The sequence below is a fragment of the Crocodylus siamensis genome, chromosome 3 (assembly GCF_052110815.1).
Source record: "Crocodylus siamensis isolate JL-2025a chromosome 3, ASM5211081v1, whole genome shotgun sequence".
NCBI classification, from domain to species: Eukaryota; Metazoa; Chordata; order Crocodylia; family Crocodylidae; genus Crocodylus; species Crocodylus siamensis.
Window position 1 is genome coordinate 229548573 of NC_143397.1, and position 12369 is coordinate 229560941.

The 12369-nt window shown below is 45.5% G+C and overlaps 1 protein-coding gene across 1 annotated transcript in view; it reads right to left on the reverse strand.

The window, feature by feature from the left end:
- Nucleotides 1–12369, reverse strand: part of NUDCD1 (NudC domain containing 1) — a 139982-nt gene that overhangs the window by 21998 nt on the left and 105615 nt on the right. The window contains exon 9 of the mRNA XM_090040512.1: nt 859–1018. Coding sequence (XP_089896638.1) covers nt 859–1018 — 160 coding nt within the window. The remainder of the gene's footprint in view (nt 1–858; nt 1019–12369) is intronic.

The window sequence follows — 12369 nt, forward strand, 5'->3', positions numbered from 1 at the left end:
CCCCCCCCCACCTCTGGAGAACATATACAAATGTTCCTGGTTAATATTTGAGTTGGCGCAAGCAACTCTGGAAGTTTGAGGAGGGGACCAAGGGGAGAAGGAAATCCTGTGAACTGGACAGAGGAAGGATGGAGAGACCTAGGAACACACAGGCCTGGGAGATAATGCTAGAGAGCCCATAGCCTGGGAAGGGGGAGGAGAGAGAAGAGAACTGGAGAGCTGGGAAGCAAGGAGGGCCAGGGTGCCTGTGGTCTTAACTGGCCTAGGAGTGGGGTCAGGGTCTATGGAGACTTAAGGTCACTGCTGGAGACCAAGGGGGTCAGAGGACCCATAGCTCAGAGGGGTATAGATGGGGCAAGGAAGCCCAGAAGTTGAGGACATTGGACCTGAAGCCCAGCAGGGATGGGGAGACAAAACTGAGAGGGCAGGCTACGGTGCCTAGGAATAGCCCAGGGGTGAAGTGCAGGCTGGTATGCTGCGCTTGAGAGTATCTGTAAGAGATGAAGTGCTAAGGTGGAGAAGGCAAGCCTGGAAGATACACTTGGGGGTAGCTGAGCTAGGAGAAGTGCCTGGGCAGGGAAGCCCAGTGATAGTGACTGAGGCCATGGCCCAAGGGGGCTGATGATGGACATAACTGATAACATTGATAACATCTGTAAGGCATGGGCGTGGTGGAAAGATATTCTTAACCTTCTTGCTCACACACTTTAGGACAGCCTTATTACAAAGACCAGTGGACAGATCAGAATTGATGGATTAATCATGTAATTAGATAAAGATTTTGACCTCAAAGCTAAAGTTCTACCAAGGTTCAAGGAGTACTTACGAGGGGAATGCTATGCAACAACCAATCCATACCTAAAGCGTTGAAAGTTGCAATGTGCTCCCACATATTGTCTGGTCGGTCAGAGTGGGGCTGCCAGAGGAGAGCATCAACATCATGCCGGAGACAAAAGCAAGGCATTTCTTTAGGATCTACTACAGCTGAGAAGAGATACTGGTTGCTTCCAAGATTAATCTATAAAAGATAAATGGAATAAATCTTAAAAACAGTACATAGAAATGTGCGAAGTACATATAAAATGGAAATGAATAGCAGATTTTGTCACATACAGATTAAGAGACAGTATAATTTTAAGACCATTTTTTTTGCAATACCGTATTATGCACTAGGTTCTATTCTGTGGTCTTACTGTTGCTTGGTTTTATGCTACATTCCTAATTTGTGTGCTCTCATCTGAAGCAAAAGCTGCTATCATTTCCAGCATTACATTAGCAACTCCCTCCATCCAGTCCAAAGAAAGGAACTAACCACAGTAAATATACAGGGCACTTTCAGAAAGGGGAGAAAAAAACAAAACAAAACACCACAGTAAAAATTTAGAACACAGTTTACTTGTTACTTCAATAAGTATTGTTATCCTTCTGTTGGTAAACAGATAATTTAAAACAGTTCCTAAACCCTACCTGATCAGCTGGCCACACGCTGCTATTTGGTGAATTTTTTCAACAGAAAGTTAAAATTAAACAGACTTTTCACTAAGCAAAACAAAATTTTAAAGTCAATGTTTCCATGGGTATGGGTTATTTCCTGGACACCTCTGTTATTGAGCATCATCTTGAAAGATAGGCACACTCACAGTCATTCGGATAGGTGCAAGAAAGAAATGGGTGATAAAAAGAAATAACGATTGGGATAAGAGTCCCAGGGATTTTAGATTAGCCTGATACACAGCATGAGGTTCTCAATGTTTGCTTTCATCAGAAACAAAGACGGACAGAAAAACAGGCATCTTCACTGGCCATCTGCCTTACTATTTATAGGCCATAACCAGCTAGCAATTGGAGTTAAGCACAATAGGATGTTGGTGAGTTTCTGGAGAGAGATCAGAAGCAACGTGGAATATGGGGTTCTAATTTGGGGAAGTGGATAAGTGCACAGGATTGGGAAGATAACTTGATAAATAAAAAGAGAATTGCAATACTTGCAAATCATATGCCATTACTTTTGTTTAGGCTTTATTATGCAATAGGAAAATGAATGAAGAAACAGCTCTGCGCACTTCAATTTTTAAAGCTTGTTGCTCTGTGACAGGACATATTTGAAGGACGACCTTGAGGTCCTTACCTGTGGGCTAATCCTGCACTCTCCAGTCCCCTTATGATCTTCTCCCTCCTCTACACTTGCCTGCCACATCCTGATGTCACAGAATTGCTTTAGTGTCTTAAATGGGGAGTCCAGTGGTACTAACCTCACCTCCTGTGCCCGCCCCCACCCCCGCTGCTGATTGGAGCCTGTTAGTCCCGCTGCTTGCTCCTGATGGCTGAGAAGCAAAATCCATGGTTTTAAATATGCCACAGTTTTTGTGTCCCATCCGGTCAGCAAGTGGTGGGATGCAAAAACTGCAGCATATTTAAAACCATAATATTTGTCTCCCTGCCAAGAGACGCAAGTGGTGAGGTCAATAGTGGGGGGAACGCCAAGATTAAAGGAGCTGCCACACAATGAGCTGGGCCCACTATTTAAACCAGGCCCTAATTATAACTTAAGACAGTAAATCTCAATTAACTGCAGTTAATGCATGCGATTAACACATTAGCGGTTCTTGAGTTTGTTGTTTTAATGAGTTAATCAAGCACATGGTTTTGGAGCCTGTGCCCAGGCTCTGCTCTGCCACCTCAGTGGGACAGCAGTGGCAATGCAGAGGACACTAAGGCAGCCTGGGCACAGGTTCCAAGTGGCTGCAGCCAGGGGTGGGGAAGAGAGACGTACATAGACATACATAAGCAGCTGCAGCCTGCGTGCTGCATGTAGAGCAGGGGCGCACTGGTAAGTCTGTGGAGGGAAGGGATGGGGGGAGAAGGAAGGGGTTGTGGGTCATGGGATGGAGCTGCTGGAGGCTAATCCAGAGGTGCGGAGGGGGTACGCAGCTCCCTGCTGCTGCACACACCCCTGAAGGAGGCTTAAGGGGGCATGTGCCCACCCCCCCGGATTTATGAGTGGGGTGGAGGCAGGTTGCCTGCTGTAGGTTGTGGCTCTGCGCCCTGCTGCTTTTGCCTCAGGAACTGTACACTAGCTGTGCTACACATCTCCTGCCCTCATGGTGGCAAGAGGCACAACATGGCATCACATAGCTCTTGGGGCAAAGGCACTAAGGTGCAGAGACCCAGTCCACAGCAGCTAGCCCATCCCTGCCCAATGCAGAAATCAGGGGTGGGGGGGGGTGGGGTGGGGTGGGGGGGGTAGGGAGGAACACGTGCCCCCAGTACCTCCTCCGAGGGTGCACCTCCAGATGAGCCACCTACGGTCCCATCCCATGACCCATGCTGGCCTTGGGTCTCATTCACCCCAGTGCCTGCCCCTGCCCCATTCCCTCCCTCACCATAGGGGCCTTGATCTGCCCCTAACCTCTACAGACTTATCAGCACAGTGTTCTGTTTGTGTCTGCCCCTCACTCTCAAACCACACACCCCCAGCCCTGCTGCTGCCCCTCATTCCTGACCTACATTACCTCTGCATCCTGCCAGGGTGAGCTAGACCCATCCCCCCAGGCTCCAAATCTCACCCCCCCCCCAACAGCCCCCACACCTTCACAAATGGGTCTCCCACACACAAATATTCCACACCACCCCAGCCATATAAAGTACCTGCATAATTTTGTATAATTTTGAGTATTTCTGTGCAAATTTTGAGCTTTTAGCTGTGCGATTAAAATTGTGATTAATTGTGACTAATTTTTTTTAATTACGCAACTAATCGCAATACAAAAATTTTAATAATTTGACAGCCCTACAATATATTATTTTCTTAATTTTATTCAACAGTAATAAATTAAGTTACATTCTGAGCCTGTTTGTCAGGCAAATGCTCCAACTTAAAAATTCAAAAACACATGAGTAGAATATTAATACTTCAACTCATCCACTACTTTAAAAGGTGAATAATGACCACATGATTCAGACTTCTAAAATAATGCTGATACTTCTTTGAATCATTGATGGAAAAAATGATTTTCAGCTAACCTGAGAATTAGACGCATCAAGTGACATCAACCACAATCATGAAAAGAGTAGGGAGATAAATTAACAGCACAAAGTGAAAATGGTTTCCTGTATAGTGGAAATACTCAATTTACTGTTTTCTCCAACAACGAAAAATCATACGCAGTAAAATGTCTCTTATCTGGTACTTCACCAACTGGACTACTTTATTAACTAGAGTTTCCAGCTGGCCGGCTGGCTGCGACAAAGGGGTGATGGGGGAGAGAAGCTCGCACACGGTGGCTGCCGCTGCCACCCATCACCGTGCTACTGCTGCTCCACTTGTAGCTGCCACCATCCCCCCTACCTCCTGCTCTGTGTTATCTGAAAACCCGCTGGGTTATTTCAGATAACCGGAGTTTTTACATAACCGGCAATCCCCTTATCCCGGGGATGCCAGATAACAGAGATGTTACTGTACTTGAGGTGAGAAATTATATCCATTTCTTCCCTGACCTGTAATAGCCTTAATTTAAAGTTCTGTCTTATGATTGACTTGCATTGTATAACATAAAAACATTAGTTTCTGAGACAGAGTGCTAGAATGTTCTAACACAATAAAGAAATACTATCTAAACTGGTAGAAAGAAAATATTTAGAAAAACAAACACTGCCTGGAAAAAGAGACTACAAGTGATTTGTAACAATTCTGTTATATAAAGCAATTGAACTTGACTAGAATTGATTAAATGCCAAAAGCAAAGCAGTTCCATCTATCTTCAAAAATGCCACATGCTGCGACTAGAAAAATTATTGCTTCTTGTAATTGACAAAAAATGAAAATGATTTTTTAAAAAAAAGAAAGCTTTCCATTTTTCCTACAAAAGGATTTAGGAGTAGTGTTGATCCTAATGTTCCAGTTTCCTAGTAGCTAGGGTCAGGAGGGACCTGAACAGATCATCTAGCCTGACCCCCTGCCACAGGCAGGAATGAATGCTGAGTTCACAAGGCCCCAGACAGGTGATCGTCCAACCTCCTCTTGAATTTGCCCAAGGCAGGGGCAAGGACCACTTCACTGGGAAGTTGGTTCCAGATTCTTGCCAGCCTAACTGTAAAAAATTGCCTTCTCATCTCTAACCTAAATCTATTCTCCATCAGCTTATTACCATTGTTCCTCGTCACCCCAGGTGGTGTTGGGGAAAAAAGGGCTCTACCTCTTTGTTGCTGATCTCCCCTGATGAGTTTGTAGGCAGCCACCAGGTCCCCTCTCAGCCTCCCCTTGCTGAGGCTGAACAGGTTCACGTCCCTCCGTCTCTCCTTGTAGGGCCCATCCTGCTGCCCTCTCACCAAGCCAGTGCCCCTCCTCTGAACCCTCTCCAGGCTGGCCACATCCCTTTTGAAGTGCGGCGCCCAGTAATGGACGCAGTACTCCAATTGCAGCATAGAGAGGGAGTATCCAGGGGGAGTATCACCTCTCTGGACCAGCCTGAGATGCACCTTTGGATGCATGACAAGGTATGGCTGGCCTTGCTGGCTGCAGTCTGGCATTGGCGGCTTATGTTCATCTTGGCGTCAATAACAACTCCAAGATCCCTTTCTGCCTCTGTGCTTTCAAGTATGGAACTCCCCAGCCTGTGTGCACACTGTGGATTCCTTCTCCTAAGGTGCAGCACCCTTCATTTGTCTACATTGAAGATCAGTTCACTGATCTTTTCTGTTAGAAGTGGGAGGCAGCACAACCCAATGGACACAGCACAGGCCTGGAAGTCAGAAATAATGTTAATCAAAAATCTTCCACAGAAAACATGGGTCAAAACCAAATCTTCTTGAGGAAAGGGACTGTTAAGACAAATTCAGTGAGTGAGATTTTTAAAAAAAAAGTTTAGAAATTGTTGAAGTATCTCATGCTGACATTCTGAAATGACAAAAATTCAGGGTCTTCAGCTTAAGTTTTTAAGCTGAAGAAATAATTAAAATTAAAAAAATGATCCAAATGAAAGTCACCATATTTGCTCAAATTCAAGGTAAAGTTTTCCCTCCAAACAACATGAGGATTCAAGCACAGGCCCAGGGCAAGTGGTGAAGCCAGGGCTGGAGCTGCTGCTTACCTCTGGTAAGGTTGGGCTCATGTGGCAGGGTAGGAGACACAGTATGGAGCGGGGGAGTACAGATGAAGTGAGGGGCATGTGGCAGGGTGCAGGCACCAGAGGGGGACATGTGGCCAGGAGGCAAGCACTGAGAGGTGGGGAGGGAGAGGTTTGAAAGAAGAGACAGATGACAGGGGAGCCAGCACCAAGGGCTGGCACAAAGGAAGGTGACTGCTGGTGGGGAACAGGCAATGGGAAATGGAGAGAGGTGGCAGGTACCAGATGGAGCAAGTGGCACAAAGAACAGGCATCAGGGAGCAGGCACTGGGGAGGGCAGGGGGGACAAGGGGCAACAGCAGGCTGCCTTACCCAGTCACTTCTTTCTCTGCCACTTGCTCCCTTGGTGCTACTTGCTTTGTTACAATGGTGGTGGGGCACAAATTTAAGATAACCTCCCAATAATTAGATTCTAGACATGAAAAATAACAAATGTATACTTTTCCATGTCTAGAATCTAATAATTAGGGGTATCTTAAATTCAAAGTCATCTTGGATTTGAGTCAATACAGTATATGTTCCAGTTCACTCCCGATTCTTGACCCCACATCCCCTGCCCCAAAATGCAGCCCTGACTCCCATCACTAATGCCCACTAAGTTGGCACCTGGGGCTCATATGCCAACCATACCAGTCACTTGTGCCACTTATAACACACATGCTGTGGCTTGGTCACCACTGGTTCAAAAAATGATCATCTCTCAGTATTTGTCTTACATTCTTCCTTTTCCCCCACTTTTTCTCCCTGCTTTACTTTTTGTTTTTTGCTTTTTTACCCATTTATATTTTCACTACATCCTCTCACACTTTGAGCTTCTCTCATTCCTGTTTTCCTGATCTCCACCTATTTCCTTTTTCACTGATAGAATTACAAGTTAGAAAAGTGGCTATCACTGAAATGTCTCTCTTTAGTCTTTTCCCCCTGCTTTCTTCCCCCTCCCCTCTCTACTTTACTTTTTGTATAAATTTATACCTATTTACATTCATACTGACATTCTGCCACACTTTTAGCTTCTCTCATTTCTTGGAGTCTCAGAATAGCAGAGACTATGCCTGGAGAAGGGTGATTGTGCCCGAGAACTTGCTAAGTACTTTTTTCCAAATACTCAGCTGGTCTAATAAAAGATGCTACATCTACTCAAATAACCTTGCCTGCCTATGTCCTTAGAGCAACACGGCTACAACGAAAAACCCACCTACCCTTTTGGATATGTGGTAGATTGCAAGATCACCTGTATTTCAGGTGAAAAATTCAGGCTAGTAACAAGAATTTATCTACCCATCAGCTACTCTGTGTGTTCAAGCAGGGACAATCCTTAAATATTTTAGTTGAGTTTATATAAAAAAAATCCATCACAACAACAAATAACACTCTTTGTTACAGGCTCAGTAAAAGCATCAACTTGGAAGGAAGTCAAAACATTGCATCCCAGTACAAGAAGTACTTTTATTCATCTCTCAAGCTTAAGAGGCACTGTAAAGTAACCCTTCACTGTGAACATACGTCAAGTTCAGAGGATGAACAGCTTACCTTTTCCTCAGTTTTGAATCTGGCATCTCTAAAAGCATTAACATTCACTTGACAAGATGCCAATACTTTGCTGCAAAAACCACAGCTGCTTGTGTTCAGTGTAATTAAAGACTGCCTACACCAATAATATTGTACAAAATATTTCAAAATATTTAGAAGTCCTGAGATTTGCTGACCTAAAAAAAATTAGAAAAGAGAGAGTGTGTTTGGTTTTAGAATTGGAGTTTGTCATCACTGCTTTAATCAGTCTTTGAAAAAGAAAAACAATTTGGAAAGAGATAGAACATGCAAGCAAAAGTCTTGGTGCATGTTCTGTGATTTTCAGAAACAACTTCTTTTGAGATAGAAAATTCTGTGAGGTAAGCCTCAGTTACAGCTATTGGAAACAGTTTATCTAGAATTGCTTTATCATGTTAACTGACTGATCCAGGTGATCTTCTAGGTTAATTAAGCTCTGCTCGTTTTCCTTTAAAGACAATACAATTTATATAGTGTCAAAAGAAAGCAAATGTTAAAGAAGTTATCAGTGCCCCAAATTAAACTTCCACAACAAAGTACGAATTTTAAGTAACTTTTGTTCAAGTAAGTATACAGGATTCGAATGTTCGCAGGGCAAAGCCAGGGAAAATGGAGCGGAGAGCAAAAGTTGGGCAGGTGGAGGGGGACGGCAGAGGCAGGCAGGCAGAGAGTGAGCACCGGGGACGGGGGAGGGAGGCAGCAGCATCTCCTCCCCCGGAGGCAGCTGCGGTTGGTCCCCAGGTGTTGCAGGGGAGTCCCCGCTTCCAGCTTCTCGTGGGGGGGAGCAGGGGGCAGCTGTGGGGTCTGACAGGGAGCCCCATTAGTATTTGCAGATTTTGCCATTCACGGGGATCTCCAGAACGGCTCTTCCACAAATGGTGAGGGTCTCCTGTAGATTTTCATATTTCTTATTGCCACTTAAATGTTACCTATAACTGTAGTCTAACAGAATATAATTAACAAGACAAAAATTCTTTTTGTAGTACACTTTTTTCTATATTTAAATAGTAAAATCTACAACAAAGGTTATTATTCTATGAAACATCTAGATGCAGATAAAGAAAGTTTATGGTAAGTTGTACTTTGTAATGTTCAGCTTTGGCACACTGCTCTCAAACAACTAATTTGTCAGGTACAATATTCAATGTAGAATGCTAGAAATGAGAAAAAATATGATACTATGAATTGGTGTAATTGGAAAGCTGATTGAGAATGTCACTTCAAAGGACAGAACTATTTCTGTTTTCCAGCAACAAGAGGAAGACCAGAGTCAGTGTGGGTCTCTTACGGAATGGGGGAGACAACCTAGGGACAGATAATGTAGACAAGGCTGAAGTTCTCAATGCTTTTTTCACTTCAGTCTTCACAAGTAAGGTCAGCCTCATTTCAGTCCCTGGAAAAATCAAGGAACCAATTTTTAAGCACTTGGAAAAGGCAATTGGGAACAGCCCACGCAGACTCATCAAGAGCAAGCCTTGCCTGACCAACCTGATAGCCTTCTATGACAAGATGACTAGTTCTGTGGATGAAGGGAGAGCACTGGACATGATATACTTATACAACATTCTTGCAGAGCAAGCTAATGAAATACAGTTTGGATGAAGGGACTGTAAAGTGGATAGAGGATAGATAGAGGCTGGATCATTGTGATCAAAGACAGTAATGAGTGGGTGAATGTCTAATTGGCAGATGTTAACAAGTGGAGTACCCCAGGGGTCAGTCGTGGTGCTGGTTCTGTTCAATATCTTCATCAATGACCTGAAAGATGGGATGGTGTGTACACTCGGCAAGTTTGCAGATGACACCAAACTGGAGGGAGTAGTAGATATACAGGAGTGTAAAGCTAGGATTCAGAGTGACCTAGACAAATTGGAGGATTGGACTGAAAGAAATCTCACGAGTTTTAATACGGAGAAATGCCAAATCCTGCACTTAGGATGAAGCAATTCCATGTACCACTACAAATGGGACCGACTGGCTAAGCAGCAGCTCTGCAGAAAAGGACCCGGGGGTTAGAGTGGACAAAAAGGTGAATACGAACAGCAGTGTGCCCTTGTTGCCAAGAAGACTAACAGCATATTGGACTGCGTTAGCAGGAGTGTTGTCAGCAGATCAACGGAAGTGATTATTCCTTTCTATTTGGCACTAGTGAGCATAGGCAGCAGAAGGTGGCGGTGGTGGTGGGGGGTGCTAATGGGGCTCAGCCTGCCCCAAATACAGGGCAGCAGCAGGCACTGCCTTAGGGCAGTCCAGCTGCACGGTCCTGCAGCGGGAGGTGGAGAGGTGGGCATGCTGAACTACCCTGCACATGCGCAGCCAGAATTACAACCAGCCCAGCCACAGGCAGGTAAGTTTCTTTTAATTTTTTTTTTCCTCCGTGGGCTTGCAGGGAGGGTAGATTGAGACCCCCACAGTGCAAGAGAGAGTGGGGCAAGAGAAGGGGAAATCATTCACCCCTGCCACTGGCCCGCTCCCTCCTGGATAGTGGGGACTGTCCCACAACCTAGCCTGGCCAGGGTCCCACTGAGGTCATAGGACAATCAGAGGCATGATGCTGGGTAGCCAGAGGTAGGAGGGGGGAGGGCACATGGCACTAGTTAGTTATTGCATGGGCAAGGGTGGGCCACAGCTGCAACCTAGGCTTAGCCTCTACTCTGTATCTCCATGCCTCTGTTGCCGCTTTGAAACTGGCGGGTGCTGCCATGTGCCTCACTACCCAGCCTGTCCAGTAAGACGCAGAGGCATAGAGCAGAGGCTGAGCCCAGCTCACAGCTGCAGTCCATCTTCGCCTGTGCAAAGATTGGGGGAGCCATATACCCTCCCCCACTTGACTGCCCGACACTGCGCCTGCGGAGGAGTCACCAGACTCTTCCTGGGGATGAAGTGGGGCAGGGCAGGGTGGAAGTGTGGGTCCTAGGGGCTCCATCCCCTCCAGCCCAGTGGTGCAGTTGAGGCTGGACTTGATACAGCCCCTGGCTCTAGGCCCCCCTGGCTGGTCTGCAGCTGGGGCCAGGGTGGGGAGGCAGCTGGGGTCATGGCCAGAGCCAGTGTGGCTGGGAGGCAGCTGGGGCTGGGAATGGCATGGCCAGAGCCAGAAGGCAGTCGTGGCTGGTGTGGCATCCAGGGCTGGTGTAGTCAGAGCAATGTGGCACTGCATTAGGCAATGCTGCTCCCCACCCTGGCCCTTCCCCCTCCCCCCTCCGACTTTCCTATAGGGGTATATGTGTGCGCATGCACACTCAACCTCCGCCCACCTCCCCCCCATTTATTTTTCTTCCTCTGCCTATGCTGCCAAATACTGGAGTACTGCATCCAGTTTTGGGCTCCACAAATCAAAAGGGTTGTTGAGGAGCTTGAGAGGGTGCAGAAGAGAACCATGCACATGATCAGAGGTCAGGAAAACAGACCTTATGAGAGGCTGAGAGCAATGGGGCTCTTCAGCCTGGAAAAGCGGCAGGTTCAGGGGTGATCTGGTGGCCACCTATAAGTTTATCAGGGGTGCTCATCAGGATCTGGGGGAACGTCTGTTCACCAGAGCCCCCCAAGGGATGATAAGATCAAACGGTCACAAACTCCACTGCATGGACATTCAGGCTGGACATAAGAAAGAACTTTTTCACTGTCCAAGCCCCCAAGGTTTGGAATAGACTGCCACCAGAGGCAGTTCAAGCACCCACTTTGAACGCCTTCAAGACACATTTGGATGCTGATCTTGCTGGGATCCTATGATCCCTGCTGACCTCCTGCCCCTGGGGCAGGGGGCTGGACTCTATGCTCCTCCGGGGTCCCTTCCAGCCCAAATGTCTATGAAATCTATGAAATCCCCTTCATAACCTGGCTGGGTCACTGCGGGGCACAAGAGCCTCAGCCTTAAGGATGTCAGCTCTTGCCATCTCATACTCTGTAGCATCATAAACCAAATTTGATGTGCAGCTACATTCAACGATACACATCTCAGGAACTGAGCTAGTGTAGTTGAGTTAGCAGATGCCCTCATCTGCTCAGCTCTGATTTACAGATTGAATCTTACAAAAATTGAATATTGAACCCTATATAAAGCCACTTTGCAAAGCAGAACCACTGTTGATAAGGACTCTTACCAAATAGGCTTGCTTTTCAGCAATTTTCCACTTAACTGATGTGCTCAGCCGAGGGTGGAGAAGGGTAGCGTTGGAAATAAACACGAGAAGCATTCAAGAATTTTCCGTGCATTGAACATGAATGCTAACAAAACTTTTTAAAGCTAAACCCTGAATACAAAATTATAATTGCATTTCTAAGTATGTAAGAGTTCACTATTACTTCATCCTGCTACTAAATGGATGCTTAACACAAATATTTTTTCAAGCTTTCAACAAGACAAAACATGCATCTGTTTTATTTCAGTTACACAACAGTCCCAACATGCATAAAAAATAATGTGCTCCCAACCACTGTTATATTGTAATTGCTGAATGTGCTTTCACTGAAAGGCATTCAATTTAACCTGAAAAAATAGGTATTAAAATGATATTATACCAATATTCATTTGAGTAACATGGGTGTCAGAATTATTTTTGGTTCCATCAGTCATGCTAAGTAACAACTGATTTTTCAAGTTTTAGAGGCATAGATTCATTTTTCACTTTGCCTTACTTTACAGTTCTTCAAATTTAGTTGCAGAGTTGTCATTCAACACACTTTAAGTAGCATGGCA